Source organism: Emys orbicularis, chromosome 12 (genome assembly GCF_028017835.1).
Source record: "Emys orbicularis isolate rEmyOrb1 chromosome 12, rEmyOrb1.hap1, whole genome shotgun sequence".
In the NCBI taxonomy this organism is placed as follows: Eukaryota; Metazoa; Chordata; order Testudines; family Emydidae; genus Emys; species Emys orbicularis.
The window spans coordinates 32,697,014-32,716,717 of NC_088694.1; the positions used below are offsets into that span (position 1 = coordinate 32,697,014).

The 19,704-nt window shown below is 48.8% G+C and overlaps 1 protein-coding gene across 1 annotated transcript in view; it reads right to left on the reverse strand.

Annotated features, from left to right (window-relative positions):
• MMP24 (matrix metallopeptidase 24) overlaps window positions 1–19,704 on the reverse strand; it is a 189,939-nt gene that overhangs the window by 34,172 nt on the left and 136,063 nt on the right. Inside the window, exon 5 of the mRNA XM_065414454.1 lies at window positions 16,512–16,673. Within this exon, the coding sequence (XP_065270526.1) occupies window positions 16,512–16,673 (162 nt within the window). The remainder of the gene's footprint in view (window positions 1–16,511; window positions 16,674–19,704) is intronic.

The following is a 19,704-nucleotide window of genomic DNA, read 5'->3' on the forward strand; positions in this document are numbered from 1 at the left end:
ACTCCAAGGAAGCGAACTCCCCTGCCAGGGTGTCCCAACTGCTCCGTGGCATGCAAGCTGCAGCCTAAAGCTTCATTCACCCAGTTAATTGTGAGAATCAAACTGTGCACCCTAGTCACTCTTTGCTGGCCAGGGAAAACAGCAGCCTTGAGATCTCCAAGCCAGCTCCGTCCTCCAATCCCAGCCCCACCAGAACTCACTCATCATGGTCATGATGGCTCTAGTCAATTAACCTAGAAAATTCATCATCTGAGTGGGCACTGATGTCTCCTACGAAAATAAACCTCACTGACTCCAACAGACCAAGAACTTAGTCTGCTCAGGTATCCTTCCAACCTCTCTGCAGACTCAGGAAGACTACACTGCTTCAGTTATACTTGGTGTCAAGGCTGTATCCCTACTTTGAACTTTAGGGTACAAATGTAGGGGCCTGCATGAAAACTTCTAAGCTTATCTACCAGCTTAGCTCTGGTTCGCTGCCACCATCTTAAGAATTCCCTCCCTGGGAAGCCTTGAGAAACCTTTCACCAATTCCCTGGTGAATACAGATCCAAACTCCTTGGATTTTAAACAAGGAGAAATTGACCCTTCCACCCTCCTTCCTTTCACCAACTCCTGGTGAATACAGATCCAAACCCCCTTTGGATCTTAAAACAAGGAGAAATTAATCAGGTTTTTAAAAAGAAGGCTTTTAATTAAAGCAAAAGGTAAAAATTATCTCTGCAAAATCAGTATGGAAAATAACTTTACAGGGTAATCAAACTTAAAGAGCTCAGAGGAATCCCCTCTGTCTTAGGTTCAAAGTATAGCAAACAAGATAAGCACTTTAGTAAAAGGTACATTTACAAGTTGAGAAAACAAAGTAAATCTAAGACGCCTTGCCTGGCTTTTACTTACAATTTTGAAATAAGAGAGACTTGTTTAGAAAGATGGGGAGAACCTGGATTGATGTCTGGTCCCTCTCAGTCCCAAGAGCGAACAACCCCTTAAACAAAGGACACACACAAAAGCCTTTCCCCTCCCAAGATTTGAAAGTATCTTGTCCCCTTATTGGTCCTTGGGGTCAGGTGTCAGCCAGGTTACCCGAGCTTCTTAACCCTTTACAGGTAAAAGGATTTGGAGTCTCTGGCTAGGAGGGATTCCATAGCACTGTACACAGGAGAGCTGTCACCCTTCCCTTTATAGTTATGACACGCCCCCCAAATCACAGATAGTGTTGGACGTCCGGTTCCACACTGGCTGTGATTTCTTCCTGGAGCTCTAGGAGAAAACAGAGTTAATAAAACACATGTACCTTTAGACATCTACTGATTATATAAAAACTAACAATATGTTTTATTTCAAGAACAATTGTTAACCAGTTAACTCTGGGAAACTTTCCCGGGAGAGTGCATCAGCCACTTTGTTAGAAGCTCCCGAAATGTGTTGTATTTCAAAATCAAAATCTTGGAGAGCTAAACTCCACCGAAGAAGTTTTTTGTTATTTCCCTTGGCGGTATGAAGCCACTGTAGCACAGCATGGTCTGTTTGTAGTTGGAACCGCCGTCCCCAAACATATGGGCGTAGCTTTTCCAGCGCGTACACAATGGCGTAGCATTCCTTTTCGCTGATTGACCAGTGGCTTTCCCTCTCAGACAGTTTCTTGCTGAGAAACACGACAGGATGGAATTCTTGATCCGGTCCTTCCTGCATTAAAACTGCTCCCACGCCTCGCTCGGACGCATCTGTGGTTACTAGGAACGGTTTGTCAAAGTCTGGGGCCCTTAGCACAGGGTCAGACATGAGTGTTGCCTTAAGCTGGTTAAAGGCCTTTTGACACTTATCAGTCCACTGAACTGCATTTGGCTGTTTCTTTCTGGTTAGGTCTGTCAGCGGGGCGGCGATTTGGCTGTAGTGTGGTACAAATCGCCTATAATATCCGGCCAAGCCTAAGAAGGATTGGACCTGTTTCTTTGACTTTGGAACCGGCCACTTTTGGATAGCATCCACTTTGGCCTGTAGGGGATTTATAGTTCCTTGACCCACCTGGTGTCCCAGGTACGCCACTCTGTTTTGGCCTATTTGACACTTTTTAGCCTTAACAGTTAGTCCTGCCTGCCGGATGCGCTCGAAGACTTTTTTCAGGTGCTCCAGGTGTTCTGTCCATGAATCAGAAAAAATGGCCACATCATCGAGATAGGCAACGGCAGATTCTCCCAATCCCGCTAAGAGACCATCTACAAGTCTTTGGAAGGTGGCGGGTGCATTTTGCAACCCGAAAGGGAGTACATTGAATTCATACACCCCTGCCTGGGTGACGAAGGCGGACCTTTCCTTAGCGGGTTCATCTAGTGGTACTTGCCAGTACCCCTTGGTTAAGTCTAAAGTAGAGATGAATTGGGCATGTCCCAATTTCTCCAATAGCTCATCTGTGCGTGGCATTGGATAGTTGTCAGGACGAGTTACAGCATTTAGCTTACGGTAGTCCACGCAAAAGCGTATTTCCCCATCTGGTTTGGGAACTAGAACCACTGGAGATGCCCATGCACTGGTAGAGGGGCGGATTATACCCATCTGAAGCATGTCCTGGATCTCCCTTTGTATAGCAGCTTGGGCATGAGGTGACTCCCGGTAGGGTGGGGTTCTAATTGGGTGAGCATTACCTGTGTCAATGGAGTGGTATGCCCGTTCGGTCCGTCCTGGAGTGGCTGAGAAAATCGGTGCAAAGCTTGTGCACAGCTCCTTTATCTGCTGTCGCTGCAGACGTCCCAGGGTCGTGGAGAGGTTCACCTCTTCCACGCCACCATTCCTTTTTCCTTCATAGTAGACACCTGCAGGCCACTCCGCGTCATCAGTTTCCTGGGCTGTAAACTGGCAAACGTTTAATTCTCTAGAATAAAAGGGCTTAAGAGAATTAACATGGTATACCTTAGGCTTTATGTTGGAGGTGGGGGAGGCTATGAGATAGTTAACAGCTCCTAGGCGCTCCTGGACCGTGAATGGTCCTTCCCACGACGCTTCCATTTTATGGGCCTGGAGCGCCTTTAAGACCATGACTTGGTCTCCTACTTTGAAGGACCGTTCTCTGGAATGTTTATCATACCAGGCCTTTTGCTCTTCCTGAGCATCCTTTAGGTTTTCTTTAGCAAGGGCTAAAGAGTGTCGGAGGGTGTTTTGTAGGTTGCTTACAAAGTCTAGAATGTTAGTTCCTGGAGAAGGCGTAAACCCCTCCCATTGCTGCTTCACCAACTGTAATGGCCCCTTAACCTCGCGGCCATACACAAGTTCAAATGGTGAAAACCCTAAACTGGGATGTGGTACAGCCCTGTAGGCAAAAAGCAACTGCTGCAACACTAGGTCCCAATCATTGGAGTGTTCATTTACGAATTTACGTATCATGGCCCCCAAAGTTCCATTAAACCTCTCCACCAGACCATTGATTTGATGGTGATGAGGGGTGGCAACCAAGTGATTCACCCCATGAGCTTCCCACAGGTTTTTCATGTTCCCTGCCAGGAAATTAGTTCCCGAATCTGTAAGGATGTCGGAGGGCCAACCTACCCTGGCAAAAATGTCTGCTAATGCCTGGCACACACTTTTAGCCTTGGTGTTGCTTAAGGGTACAGCTTACGGCCATCGGGTAGCAAAATCCATGAAAGTCAGTACGTACTGCTTTCCTCTGGGTGTCTTCTTTGGGAAAGGACCCAGAATATCCACAGCTACTCGCTGAAATGGGACCTCAATTATGGGTAGTGGCTGGAGAGGGGCTTTAACCTGGTCTTGGGGCTTTCCCACTTGTTGGCACACCTCACAAGACCGGACATAATTAGCAACGTCCTTGCCCATTCCCTCCCAGTGGAAGGACTTCCCCAACCGGTCTTTGGTTCTGTTCACCCCAGAATGGCCACTGGGATGATCATGGGCTAAGCTCAAGAGTTTTACCCGATACTTAGTGGGAACTACCAACTGTCTTTGAGGATGCCAGTCTTCCTGGTGCCCACCAGAAAGAGTCTCCTTGTATAAAAGTCCTTTTTCTACAACAAACCGGGATCGGTTAGAAGAGCTGAGAGGCGGTGGGGGCTCCGTGCCGCCGCCCAAGCTTTTTGAAGGCTGTCATCTGCTTCCTGCTCGGCCTGGAACTGTTCCCTTGATGCTGGAGACATCAGTTCCTCCTTGGACTGTGGACTGGGGCTTGGTCCCTCTGGAAGCGATGCAGGTGCTGGGGCTTTTTCCATTGACTGTGAACCGCTGTCCGCTGGTGCACTATGTGGTATTTCAGGCTCTGGCTGAGCCTCTTGGGTAGGGTTATCTGCTGCTTCCGCCAGTTTAGGCTCGCTGGTGCCCTCTGGCATTGGAGTTGTAGACGGGGTTGCAAGCGCTGGACTCAGTGCTGGCAATGGTTCTGGTGCTGGTTGTGTTGCCAGTTCCGGTTCTGGGACTGGCTTTGGCTGGGTCTCTGGGATTGGATCCACTACGGCTGTTGCAGTCGTTGGCAGGGGATCCGGTTCCACCACCTGTGTTTGGGTCTCCGGTAACACAGACGGGGCCCTGGTGGACGGCTCAGGAACAGGGATGGGGGTGAAAGCTTGCTTAGCCTGGCTGCGGGTGACTATTCCCACCCTCTTGGCTAGCTTCACATGGTTGGCCAAGTCTTCCCCCAGCAGCATGGGAATGGGATAATTGTCATAGACTGCAAAAGTCCACATTCCTGACCAGCCCTTGTACTGGACATGCAACTGGGCTGTAGGCAAGGTTACAGACTGTGACACGAAGGGTTGAATTGTCACTGTAGCCTCAGGGTTGATGAGTTTGGGGTCCACTAGGGATTGGTGGATAGTTGACACTTGTGCCCCAGTGTCCCTCCAAGCGATAACCTTCTTTCCGCCCACTCTCAAGGTTTCCCTTCGCTCCGAGGGTATGAGAGAGGCATCTGGGTCTGGGGTTCTTTGGTGTGATTGGGGTGTAATGAACTGTAATCGGTTGGGGTTCTTGGGGCAGTGAGCCTTTATATGCCCCAGTTCATTACATTTAAAACATCGCCCTGCTAAGGTATCACCGGGGCGATGTTGGTTGATGGAGACTGGTGTGGTGGGGTGAGAAGGCGTCTGGGGTTTCCCTTGGGATGTGGGTGGGGCCTTGGGTTGTCCCCGGTGATAAGGTTTTGTTTCGGCTTGCCCCTTCTGATATTTGCTCCAACTGCTACTAGCTTTTTTCTTTTCTGTCACCTCCACCCATTTGGCTCCAATCTCCCCTGCCTCGGTTACAGTTTTGGGCTTCCCATCTAGGATGTACCTTTTTATTTCCTCAGGAACACCCTCTAAAAACGGCTCCATTTGCAATAGGAAGGGCAACTCTTCTGTAGATTTAACATTTGCTCCTGATATCCAGGCATCCCAATTTTTCCCAATGTGGTAGGCATGTCGGGTAAATGACACATCAGGTTTCCACCTTAGGGCTCTGAACCGCCGACGGGCATGCTCAGGTGTTAGCCCCATTCTGATTCTGGCCTTGTTTTTAAAAAGTTCATAACTGTTCATGTGTTCCTTAGGCATTTCAGCCGCCACCTCTGCTAAGGGTCCACTGAGCTGCGGCCTCAGCTCTACCATGTACTGGGTTGGAGGGATGTCGTATCCAAGGCAGGCCCTTTCAAAATTTTCTAAGAAGGCCTCAGTATCATCGCCTGCCTTGTAGGTGGGGAATTTCCTGGGGTGGGAAGTGGTACCTGGAGAGGAGTTGTTAGGATGGTCTGATGCACCCTGCCTAGTCCTTGCTGCTTCCAGTTCCATCTCTTTTTCTTTCAGCTCCATCTCTCTTTTATGGGCCTCCTGTTTGGCTTTTTCTTCTCTTTCATGGGCCTCCTGTTTGGCTTTTTCCTCGAGTTTTTTAATTTCAAGCAGTCTCTGATGTTTTCTCTCATTTTCTTCTGCTTCTAGTTTGGCCAGTTCTATTTTGTTAGCTGCGTCTTTGGTAGTCATTTTCCTGTTTTCTTGTGCTGGGTCACACCCTCTGCAGTTGACTGAAACTGGGATGTATTTAGCTTAGGCTCCTGCTGAGTGCTGCTGAGTTAACAGAGACTTTCTAACTAGCTACTTCCGAGGATGTAAAAAGAAAAAAAAACAATTCAGCCTGTAAATTACCTTTACCAGATCAAAGTTTGCTCACTTATTTGAACACTTCTCTTAACAAAGGACCTTGTTAAAAAAAACTTAACACCTCTGCCTTCAGGCAAGGAGAGATAAGATATGCATCTACCTTCAGCTCTGCTCTCCAAGCAGCTAGAAGGGAAAAAAAATCTCTTACTGGCTTTTGGGTTTAAAACGATCCCACCGCTGTGCCACCATGTCAAGGCTGTATCCCTACTTTGAACTTTAGGGTACAAATGTAGGGGCCTGCATGAAAACTTCTAAGCTTATCTACCAGCTTAGCTCTGGTTCGCTGCCACCATCTTAAGAATTCCCTCCCTGGGAAGCCTTGAGAAACCTTTCACCAATTCCCTGGTGAATACAGATCCAAACTCCTTGGATTTTAAACAAGGAGAAATTGACCCTTCCCCCCTCCTTCCTTTCACCAACTCCTGGTGAATACAGATCCAAACCCCCTTTGGATCTTAAAACAAGGAGAAATTAATCAGGTTTTTAAAAAGAAGGCTTTTAATTAAAGCAAAAGGTAAAAATTATCTCTGCAAAATCAGTATGGAAAATAACTTTACAGGGTAATCAAACTTAAAGAGCTCAGAGGAATCCCCTCTGTCTTAGGTTCAAAGTATAGCAAACAAGATAAGCACTTTAGTAAAAGGTACATTTACAAGTTGAGAAAACAAAGTAAATCTAAGACGCCTTGCCTGGCTTTTACTTACAATTTTGAAATAAGAGAGACTTGTTTAGAAAGATGGGGAGAACCTGGATTGATGTCTGGTCCCTCTCAGTCCCAAGAGCGAACAACCCCTTAAACAAAGGACACACACAAAAGCCTTTTCCCCCCCAAGATTTGAAAGTATCTTGTCCCCTTATTGGTCCTTGGGGTCAGGTGTCAGCCAGGTTACCCGAGCTTCTTAACCCTTTACAGGTAAAAGGATTTGGAGTCTCTGGCTAGGAGGGATTCCATAGCACTGTACACAGGAGAGCTGTCACCCTTCCCTTTATAGTTATGACACTTGGTCTGGAAAGTTTTCTTTGCAACCATAAGAGCTAGATATGTTATTTTAAATTAAAAATGTTTCTGTAGCAGAATTCTGCATTAAGGGCTGAATTCTGTGAGGGATTCATGGAACCCCCAGGGCCCCCTCAGTAACCAACTCCTCCTCATCCACTCTTCAGTCAGGACTAACAAGTTTCAGCATCACCTTTAACCCATTTCCACCTTGCTCAACCTATGCTGCTTTTGAAGGTCTGGGAGAATAGCTAAGCCATGCTCAGGCTGCGTCAGACCAAAGGGGGAGTTCCAGAGGCAAGGGCTCCACACTGACCGTGCCCTGCCACCAGCCCTGTCGTGTTTAAATTGGAGGGCTGTTAAAAGCATGACAATAAAAGTTCATAGATTCACAGATTCCAAGGCCAGAAGGGACTATTGTGATCATCTAGTTTGGCCTCTTGTATAGCACAGGCCAGAGAACTTCTCCAAAGTAATTAAGGGGAAAATACTCAGTGTCCCTTGGTATAACAGTGTCAAATAGTCTAACAACCTGGTCAGTATCCGAGCCCAGTATTCCCTAAGACATTCACTGCCATCTCCAGTGGATCCCAACAAGCATACGGACTCCAACATCCTGCTCTCACACAAAACCTTAACAGCGACCTCCTGCTCTCTTGTATCACCAGACCGGCCCATCTCACTGGCACTCAGTCCACACGCATAGCATTATCCTCACTGAACACGGCAGAGGTCACGGCTTAGGTTGTGTGAGAGAGCGTGAGTTGGATGAAGCTGTGGTGTGCATACCTTTCTAGTACCTGTTGGAGATACTAATGAATGCTGCGTTCTGTTGCAGAAAGTATTATAGGCATGTGAAGGTGACAAGGAATGCTGGGTTTTTTCCCCTTAGCTTGATATTGCCCTGCCTTCAAAGTTTTGGGTGGGGCACATCAACTGTCACTAACTGCAGGGTTTGCTGTTGTTAGTTTCCTTGTTACTTTTATACAGGGTCAGTTACCTCACTGAGCGTAAGCTGGGTTGTGGGGGGGAGGGGAGGCTATTTTGTTTCCCCCAAAATGAATACCACTGACCTGCAGTTCCAAAGATAGCCTGGCGCACCGCTCCTGACACGATTTCCTTGCCCAGCATGTGCAGGAGGCTCAACAGTCTCCTTGGTTTGCAGGGCTAATGGGGTGTTGGGGTACAGAGGCATTGCAGTTCCCCACATCCGGAAGGCAGAGCACCAGGGTAGTGCATTGCACAACAGCAGGGTGGTGTGGGGAGTGGCAGGCTGTGGTGGGGTTGCTGGGAGGAGGAGGAGGACTGTTAATGGTGGTGGGGCTAGAAAGTGTCCTTTCCCCTCCCGCCCCCAAGCTGCTTCCATTCACACACATTTGTGATGCGATTTTGGAAACAGTTAGAAATTAGCTCAGATTGTTCTTTTTTCAAACTGAACTTAAAAATTCAAGCATATTAAAAAGTACAAGGAATATTTTAAATTAACCTTAAGGTTCCAGACACACAGTGTAGGGAAAGCTTAATATCATTTCTTAAGCAAAAACTGTGGTGCAGCCTTAACTCTGGTGTCACTACAGCCCACTGTGAATGAACATTGCAGAGTTCGTTGTTATATCGACATACAGTGAGCTTGGGAACACAGCACTAATCCAGTTTGTACCCCAGCATTGGCCTAGAACTCTCATTACACTGTGCTATGTGAAGGCCTCTACCTAAAACACTGCCTCATCTTATCTCCTATGGAGAAAACCCTCTGATTTTGTATTGTCTTAACTCTTATTACTATAACATTGTATCGTCTTCACTATTGTTGTTGTTCAAGTAACTTTGGTTTAGGAAGGAGTCAAACAGAACCAGCAGAAACTTTTAATGAACATGGATCTGAACAACCAACTAAAAAACACAGATGTCAATTTCATATCTGATGCTGCTTTTTTGTTTTTAAAGGGGATCTGAAAAAAGGTGAGCCATGGATCATGCTTTTTTGTCTGTGATAACTCACCTAAACTAAGCAAAAAGCAAAGTCTGCTGCTAAGGGAACTTCTTTTCACTAATGACAGTGCTTGTCGCACACAGTGACGAAGGGCTTCAGCAACTTTGCAATAGCTCTGCGCTAGCATGTGATGAATTAGAACTAGCCATCAGTGTAAAGAAGACAATGATTGTGGCACAAGGTGTGTTGACCGCAGTAGAGGGTTCAATAGTTAACACCGTGCTAGAAGTTATACGCAAGTTCTGCTATTAGGATCAACTTACCTCTGAATGACGAGCTTAATTCTCACACTGGAAAGGCAACTACCACTGAACACCAAGACAAGGGTCTACCAGACACTGCTGCATGGTGGTGAGACCTGGACCACCTACAGCAGGTATGAGAGAAGACTACACAAATGCTGCACCCCCATCTTCACTGTAATCTAAATATCAAATGGGAAACCAACGTTCCTGACACCAAGGTAACTGAGAAAACAAACTTGCCAAGTCTAATCACTGTTCTTAAACACAAAAGTCTCCACTGGCTTCATCATCAGCAATGGATGGATGCTGGGCACAGTGCCCGGGTCTGTGTGACGCCTTTCCCTCCATTCCACCAGTCCAAAGAGTAATCAACAAGATCAACCAGGATTGAGCCAGAGTGAATATAAGAACATAAGGACAGCTATAGTGGGTCAGACCAATGGTCCATCTAGCCCAGTATTCTGTCTTCTGACTGTGGCCAATGCCAGATGCTTCAGAGGAAATGAATAGAACAGGGTAATTATCGAGTGATCCATCCCCTGTCGTCTACTCCCAGCTTCTGCCAGTTAGAGGCTCAGAACACCCAGACCCTCCCGGATCATCTTAGCCATTGATGGATCTATCCTCCATGAACTTATCTAATTCTTGTTTGAACCCAGTTATAGTTTTGGCCTTCACAACATCTCCTGGCAATGAGTTCCACAGGTTGATAATTATTTATTACCTATCCATTTCCTACTGGTTCCTTACATTCTGTTAGCTTTTTTGACACTGAGCCAATGTTTTCTACATATAGTTGGGATTATGTTTTCCAATGTGCATTATTTTGCATTTATCAACATTGAATTTCATCTGCCATTTTGTTGCCCAGTCACCTAGTTTTGTGGTTCCAATAGCCTCAGCTTGGGACAGACATCTTTGGTTTCTGGATTTGCTGCATCTGTCTGGGGGGTGGAGAGGGGGGGAATATTTCAACATCTGCCTTTGGACCCAGACCTACTGACTCAGCAAGAGGGATGAGTACTTCATTCCAACCTGAGCTCACTAAATTTGACGATGTGGGTGACTGCATCTTGAGATCTGTTGAACATTTGTGTTCTGCTGATGTACAAAACATTATACTGAATCCTGGAAAAGATGTCACCTGTAAATGCTACTTTAGACAATGCAAAAGAGTTTTATTATGATCAGCAAGTACCAATGTGGTTCCCTTGAATGCTCAGGTTCCAGAAATTCTAAATTATCAATTATTCCTTGAATGTTATGGTCCATTATTATTGTCTGTAAGGGTTCATTTATCAGCAATGCCAGCATTTCATCAGTGGATTAACGGTAAATCTTGGTCCAATCACAAACTAGTAAAGAAATTTCTTAAAGGATGAGTGAATGTCTATTCCCCAGTTAAATCTCCCATTCCCGTTGGGACCTTACCCTGATATTGTCCCATCTCATGAAGCCACTCTTTGAACCTCTGCCCAAGTATTCACTGTTTCACTTCTCACCTGTCCATCACACATTCACCTCTGCTCATTTCCCTGCTCAGTCACCATCCTCTGACCACACTTCCCCACCCTCCCTCACCCTGGGGTCATATTATCTTCCCACCACACAGTTTTCTCCAACAACATCTTCTCCTCACCCAGATTCCTCTTTTGTGCCAGCCCCCTCCTGCTCAAGTCTCCTTTCCCCACTGAAAATACAGAATCATTTCCTATAAAAAAAGTTTACTCACCTTCTTGTAACTGTTGTTCTTCGAGACGTGCTGTTCATGTCCATTTCAATTAGGTGTGCGCGCACCACGTGCACAGCAGCCGGAAGATTTTTCCCCTAGCAGTATCGGTAGGGTCGGCCTGAGCAGCCCTTGGGGTCGCGCCTTCATGGCGCTTGATATAGAGCCCTGCCGACTCGCCACCCCCCTCAGTTCCTTCTTTCCAGCTACTTCAACAGAGGGGTAGGAGGGTGGGTATTGGAATGGATGTGAGCAACACATCTCGAAGAACAACAGTTACAAGAAGGTAAATAACCGTTTTTTCTTCTTCGAGTGATTGCTCATGTCAGTTCCAATTAGGTGATCCCCAAGCCTAAATTTTGGAGATGGGGTCAGAGCTTAAATGTTCGCTGTCTGAAGTACCGCTCTACCAAAGGCTGCATCGTCTCTGGCCTGCTGGATAATGGCATAATGCGATGTGAATGTATGAATGGAGGACCATGTCACCACTCTGCATATTTCCTTGGTTGGCATGTGTGCCAGGAATGCTGCTGACAAATCTTGTGCCCTGGTGGGGTGAGCTGTGAGTGGAGGAGCAGGCACCTTCGCCAGGTTGTAGCATTCCTGGATGCAGGACGTGATCCATGATGAAATCCTTTGGGAGGAGATTGGGAGTCCTTTCATTCTGTCTGCTACTGCGATGAACAGCTGAATGGACTTCCGGAATGGTTTGGTTTGTTCAATGTAAAGGCTAACGCCCGGCGAACGTCCAGCAACTGAAGCCTTTGTCCCTGCTGCTTAGTGTGCGGCTTAGGATAGAAAACTGGGAGAAAGATGTCCTGGTTCCTTAGGGAGGAATGCTGGTTGCGGCCTGAGCTGAACCTTGTCTTTGTAGAATACAGTGTAGGAAGGCTCTGATGTTAGGGCCTTGAGCTCAGACACCCTCCTGGCTGAGATTATAGCTACCACAAACACCACCTTGTACGAGAGGTAGACCAGAAAGCAAGTCACCAGTGGTTCAAAGAGCAGCCCCATCAGTCTGGAAAGGACCAGATTCTGGTCCCAAGCCGGGACCCCCGCACACACCACCTGTGTGTCGAGCCACCACAGGAGGGAGTCGAGGACTGGGCAAGGCAGAGTCATGACCCTGTCCAAACTGTCCCGAACCGGCCGTTACACCAAGGCTAGCCACGATTGGAGCGGCCGGAGTCCGAGCCTGGCATGTTGCACCACATGGGTACAAGCGGCCATGTGTCCCAGGAGTTTCAGGCAATTCCTTGCTGTGGTGGTGGGGAACTGCCTGAGACTTCGAATGATATCGCCCAGGGTCTGGAACCTCGATTCTGGGAGATATGCCCTGGCCTGTGTAGAGTCCAGTACCGCACCTATAAACTCTATCCACTGAACCAGGGACAGCATAGATTTCTCCATGTTCAGGAGAAGGCCCAGTTTGTCAAATGTTTTTATGAAAGTCGACTTGTGCCTCCACTTCACCCCTGGAGCGGCCCTTGGTCAGCCAGTCGTTGAGGTACGGGAACACCTGTACCTGTTGCCTGCGCAGGAATGCGGCCACCACTGCCTTGCACTTGGTAAACACTCGAGGCGCCGCTGACAGGCCGAATGGGAGGACTGTGAACTGGTAGTGGTTGTTGCTCACCACAAACCTGAGGTATTTTCTGTGGGACGGAGTTATTGCTATGAGAAAGTACGCGTCCTTCAAGTCAAAGGCGGTGTACCAGTCCCCTGGATCCAAGGAAGGGATGATGGAGGCTAAAGAGACCATGAGGAACTTCAGTTTCTTCATGAACCTGTTGAGATTTCGCAGGTCTACGATGGGCCTGAGACTGCCTTGGCTTTCGGTATTAGGAAATACCGGGAATAGAAGCCCTTGCCCTTCAGCTCCTGAGGAACTTCTTCCACTCTCCACAGCAATAGGAGCGAATGTACCTCCTGTATGAGGAGTTGTTCATGAGAAGGGTCCCTGAAGAGGGACGGGGAAGGAGGGTGGAAGTGCTGGAGGGCAGAAAATAGGAGCGAATATCCCCTCTCTACCATGCGGAGCACCCAACGGTCCGATGTGATACGGGCCCATGCAGGGTAGAAAGGGGATAGTCTGGACAAAAAGGTAAGGAGAGATGGATCCAATCGTGGCATTGGTGCGTCGTACTTGAGCGTGCCTTCAAAAGGCCTGCTTCTGGCCTGAAGACAGCTTGGATTGGCCAGAGCCCTGGCCTGAGGATGGGTGTGGTCTTTTCCTAATGCTCCTGGTCCTCCTCCGAGGACCGTGCTGCTGGTTTTGCGGTTGGTAGAACCGCAGGGGAGGCTGTGGCCAGAAATGCTTCCGCTGAGTTGTGGGGGTATGGAGGCCCAAGGATTTGAGGGTGGCCCTTGAGTCCTTTAAACTGTAGAATCTTTTATCAGTTTTCTCTGAAAAGAGGGCCGAATCCTCGAAGGGGAGGTCCTGAATAGTCTGCTGGACCTCATAGGGGAGACCAGAGACCTGCAACCAGGAACTCCTCCTCATTGCCACCCCTGTAGTCATTGCATGGGTGGCCGCATATGCCCCGTCCAACACCGCCTGTAGGGAGGCCCATGATATCAGCTTCCCTTCCTCCACCAGCGCAGAGAATTCTGCATGGGAGTCCTGCGGCAGCAACTCCACAAATTTGGCCATCGCGCTGCAGGTGTTATATGAGTATCTGCTCACGATGGCCTGCTGGTTAGATATGTGGAGTTGCAACCTCCCCATCGAATAGACCTTCCTCCCAAATAGGTCTAGTTTTTTAGCCTCCTGATTTTTAGGGGAGGGTCCCTGGTAGCCCTGGTGCTCACGCTGATTGGCTGCGTTAACAACCAGAGAATCAGAGGGGTGGGTGGGCATATAGGTGTTCATACCCCCTTAAGGAAACAAAGTACCACCTTTCATTCCTCTTGGCCATAGGGGGCAAAGAAGCCGGGTCTGCCACAAGGTCTTTGTGGTCTAATTGATGGTCTTAATCAGTGGCAGGGCAATGCAGGCAGGCCCAGAGGGGGTGAGGATGTCCACCATGGGGTCAGCGTCCTCTATCACCTCCTCTGCCTGGATCTGCAGGTTCTGGACCACCCGCCACAGTAGTTGCTGTAAGACCCTGCTGTCCTCCAAGGCCGGGGCCGTCAATGTCCCCACCATGGCCTTATCTGGGGACGACGAGGACGAAAGCCCTGGTAATGGGCCTTGCTCACTCCCCTCAGCGCCGAGGGGGTCATGTGGCACCCGGTGTTGCCGTGTCACTGCCTCCACAGTCGCTGGTGCCAAGGTCGCCATCGCCACGCTGTCGACAGTGCCGGTGTCCATGCTGGTGCTGGAGCTCCAGGCAAAGGCAGGGGTGTTGGTGCTGCTGATGGTGCCGGTGCCAACACTGCCCCTGGAGGGACAAAGGATGCTGACGCCACTGACACCGATCTGGATCTTGATCCCTGGCTCTGTCCCTGGCTCTGTTGGTAAGCCCAGGGCATCCAGAAGGGCCTCTGAGCCAGGGGTTGCCACTGGGCAGGCCACAGTGCCGGACAGGGCTGGTGATCACGCCAGGACCTGGTCCTTCTGCTCCTGGTCCTATTGGAGCAGTGGGATTCCGCTTCCAAGGTCTCCGAGAAGGTGGACCACGGAGGAGCGGTGTTCCACGGTGATGGCGAGTGGTGCTGGGGGACTGGTGCGGCTCCCCCATGCAGGTGGCCCATGCTGGGGAGAGGCGTGCAGCAGATGGAGATCAGCGCACCATCATCGCCGGTTTGCCTCTTTACGGAATCAGGGGTCGGGCAGTCACCGGCGACTTGTCCCTTCTCTGTAGGGAGGATGGCACCGTGAGGTGTATAAGGTCCTGAGCCACCTCAAACGCCTCCAGCATAGAGGGGAGCTAAAGCTCTCTGCCATGCTGGTCTGGAGAGCGGTGAGGGCCCAGACTCGACTGGACCCCCAGGGGGGCAGGAGTCGACGAGACCCTGGGAGGTAGTGGGGCTGAGGTAACGTGGCCCGGTTTGGGTCTCTCTGCCGCAGGCTCCTTGGGCTTGGATGGGGGAGTGCGTTCCCATTCTGGCCTCCTCTTCTTCTGGGGCACCGGAGACTGAGACTGGTACCTCACAGAAGGCTGCCTATGGGCGGAGCCGTGGCGGTGCCGAGTCTCCTTGGAGTCCTTCCTCCACACCAGCTCACGCAGCATCGGTGCCGGTGCACTCCGCACCGCTAAGGAGGTGCTTGGCATGGGCTCTGCCAACCCTGGAGTGGATTGAGGCTGGAGTGCAGCCTCTGTGAGGAGGATCTTGAGCCTTTGCTCTCGGTCTTTTAAGGTCCTAGGGAGAAACCTTCAGAGATCCTGCACTTCTCCTTTTGGTAGCTCTCCTGGAGACACTTCAAACAGGAGGTGTGCGGGTCGATCCTGGGCATAGATATGCCATAGTCCTCACAGAGTTCATATCCCAGGGACTGAGGCATGCCCCAGTTCCGGGGGAGTGTTGGTGGGGGGCGCGGGAGAAACCCTCCCGAAAGGAAACTTATGAACTAACTACTAATACTACAACTACTAAACTACTACTAAGTAGAACTATATACACCGAAAAGTGGACACTGCCAAAAAAGCTCTTGCCGAGGCAAGAGCTATGGGACGTTCCAGCTAGCTCTCACCGGCGGTAAGAAGGAACTGAGGGGGTGGTGGGTCGACAGGGCACTATATCGAGCACCACAAAGGCGCAACCCTAGGGGGTGCCCAGGCCAACCCTATGGATACTGCAAGGGGAAAAATCGTCCAGCTGCTGTGCACGCAGCACGCACACACCTAACTGGAATTCACATGAGCAATCATTCGAAGAAGAACTTTAGTTCTTTAAAATGTTAAAGAAATGAGCCCAAATTCCACAAGCAGATCCAGAAACCACAAATTCTTGCCAGCTAACCCTTTCCCTACTCCCACTGCACCCCTCATATAGCTTTTTGTCCTTGTGTCTAATCTTATGGCCAGGTTCTCTGGCCTGCTCCACTCTTTTGAACCACCTGAGTGACAAGAAGGGAGCATAACCCCAGTATGGGGGGTGTTCCCAGCAGGCATACAGCTGGTGTAGTTGGCTCCTACATTTCACTCCCACAGCCCTTGGTGTAAGGGGAATATAGAGGTAGGAAGGAGTGGCCAGATCATGATGCTTTGGCTATCCCAGCTGGTGGGCAGCACCTTAGTGACAGCTGTCAGCTGGTGAATATTAGAGCAGTCCCCTGGGGCTGGAGCCAGGATGAGAACCAGGGAGCTGTAACCAGCTTCCTGATGGCCCCCCACCCTCCCTGCCACAGGAGAGAATCTGGCTCATAGACTGCAAACTCTGTGGGAGAGGAACAGTACCTTTGTGTGTCTGTAAGATACCCAGCAGCACACTTGGGCCCAGTATAAATAAACATATGGATAATGTTGCTCACCGTAGATTTTCTGAATTCCTTGGAGATCATCCTGTGGGAGTTTAAAGTTGTGTGTTTCCATGTACTGGTAGAAAGGAGCCATGATAGCACTGGGGTCATTGGAGTGTTCCAGGCCCAGGGCGTGACCCAGCTCATGGACGGCAACCAGAAAGAGATCATTCCCTACAGAGAAAACACATGTGCCAATTAACTTCCTAGCTAGATAGGTTCATAACTCTGTAACCCATAGCTGAAACCGTAGACATTCTCAATACAAGAATCAACCTTGGATATTGTGCAGCCAGTAGCAACACTACCAGCTACTGAAAAGGGATTCTACTGCGTAGCACGTACAATGTGTGGCAATATAAAATCAATTTACAATTATAGTAATTCCAGGGATCTCTACACCAGTGTTTCCTAAAATTTATTGGTTCACATACCACCATATTAAAAAAAGTCATTTGAAGTACCACATGCACATTTCTCCTTTCGGTGCACATTTATTTTTGGCCTTAAGTTTTGATGTACTCATAGTAAATTAAGTTTCAAATGTGGCTGGTGGAGGTAAGAAGAGAAGGGAGTTTGGCTGGTGAATCTGGGCGGAAGCATTAGAGGTCACAAAGTTAAAAGCATCTCAGGAATTTTTCAACTATATGTTTTTTTCATTGGAAAATGCCGATTTGTCAAAATTGAAACTTTTGGAGGGAGCTATACCAATTTCGATGATGTTTGCTGGGACACACTATCCCTTAATCCCATAGATCACTGTTTCTTGGCCTTTCTATCTCAAGAGTAGCCTTTGGGAGCTCCCCGTCATCCTCCCTCTTTTACATGGACTTTGGCCAGGTGCTGGGAACTGCACTGAGCCCCGAGCCCCCAGTGGTTCATGATAGCCTGACCAGCCAGAATGGCGACCTTCTGACCCGTGTCTAAAATGGCACTGCAGGAGCCAACAGTTGCCAGATCAAGCTAGCAAAGAGACTTTTGTGCTCTTGCCGGTCCCCAGGAGGCTTCGCTGCTAAAGCAGCTACAGCACATCCTGTGTCCGTACTCAGAGGAGCTGTTTGATGATGTGCTGAAGGAGGACCCCGCCATGGAACTGGCGGCGGAAACAGAAGAGACAGAAGTAGCCCTGGAGCCTGGTAAGTTTCTGGCTCCATGTTTGTTGTTATTAATATACGAATTGGGGGGATTTCCGGTTTATGACCCAATGCAATTACAAGCTTGGGTAGCAACATGTATCTGCTTACAGTGGAATGCAAGCCAGCGTTTTGGCATCTCCCCCACGATGTGGAATTCAAAATGGATTTCAGGAAGGGCAAACAACAGTTAAACAAGCAGTTATAAAGCCATTTTTACTAGATACTTGCACATAGTTACAAAGATATGCTGGGGTGTTAAAAGTAGGAGCCTTTCATTGTCTTCCCTTGTAGTATGCCACACTCTACAAATTGGCCAGGCCACACCATAATGAGCCACCTGTAAACTGTACTGGGGCCAGAGGGGAATGTAATTCATGGATAACGAATTAACTGTCCAAAATACACCAGGGGGTTGTGTGCACTCCAGAAATGTGCCAGGAAGGGGGGAGGGGGGAGAATGGTATTCAGTTCTTTATTACCGAAGTATGCTTTGGAGGTGTGTGTGGGGGGGAGTAATTTTGGTGATGCAGTCGTTATTATGAGCAGTCCCTGTGGTATGTGTCTAGTTCATGTGTGCAGTATCGTGAGTCTGTTTTGTCTGGGGTAATTGCTTGCAGTCCATAGAGAGATGTAGTGCAAGCAGGCTGTATTGTAGGCCGTAGCTGTACTGGGGTAACTGCAAGAATGCAGAAAAGTTTCAGTAGCTTACAGGAAGACAGTAATCCACGTGGAAGCTAATGCAGCATCCTGTTGATTCCCCCATGAATTTTCATCCAATCCTGGGTGCTGATAGCTGCAAACTTCTCCCATAGTAGGAACTCAAATGGGTAGTAACATTTCAGGCAGGAAGGGGAGGGCGTACTTTCCAGGCCCTTCTCTGTAGGTCACCACCCCACTTCACTCATAGATGTGTTGCTTGGTCACCATAAACTTGAAAACCTCTTTATCATACATAGCTGGCTTGCCCCTGGTAGCTTAGAATACAGTATTTCTTTGCCATTCAGGAATCTTCAGAATTATGTCCTTCAAAATGTTGAATGCCTGAAAGGGTTGTGAAACCATAAATAGTAAATCACGGCAAGTGTACCATCCTCTTCTCTCCCCCACACGGCTGCAATTTTTAAAGGTATCTCGTTTCTAAATTTCACCTTACCATTATGTGTGAAGGCTTCATACTCTGCTGAACTCTCAGGTGTGCCCACGGAGCATCTGGGAACTGAACTGTTGTTCTCAGAATATACTGAAGCAGAATTTTACATTTTTTGGCCTTGAGATTCCAAAGGCTCTTCTGCTGATGTTATACTAAACCTTTTCTGAAATACTGAGACAATAATGTACTGTTTCATTTCTGGTTTCAGGTCCTTCCACCTCTGCAGGCCAGCCACAGGCCAGCATTGTTGCACTGTCACAATGGGTCTGTCTATACTGCAGTTAGACACTAGTGGCTGGCCCATGCCATCTGACTCAGGCTTGCAGGGCTTGGGCTGCGGGGCTGTTTAATTGCAGTGTAAATTTCTGGGCTTGGGCTGTGTTCCGGGCTCTAGGACACTGCAAGGTGGGAGCGTCCCAGAGCTCAGGCTACAGCCTGATCCTGAACGTCTACACTGCAATTAAACAGCCCTGCAGCTCAAGCCCTGCAAGCCTGCGTCAGATGGCATGGGCCAGCTGCGGATTTTTAATTGCAGTGTAGACATACTCCATGCGGTCAAAGAGGAAGTGTGTCTGTGACAACCTTCCAGACTGATGGACAGTCTGGACAGAGCCAGTCAGCAGCTTCAGTACTGAAGGGAGAAGGATTCACAGCAAGTTGAATGGCAAAGAGAAGCTGCAGGGCACATGGAGTGATTTGCAGCTCGGTTTCTTGAGCAGGAACGTCGCTTGAGGGAATAAGATACCGTGCAGCAGAAAGACGTGGTGGAGAGGCTGTTTGTGCTAATGGCTGTGAGACAGCAGGCTCCTGCTCCGTCTGCATGTCCTGTGCCAGCACCACCTCCTGAGTCCCCTTCATTGTACCATGTCCTGTAGACCAGGACCCCACTGGCAAGTTCTGTGGTTGGATGGCTTAGGCA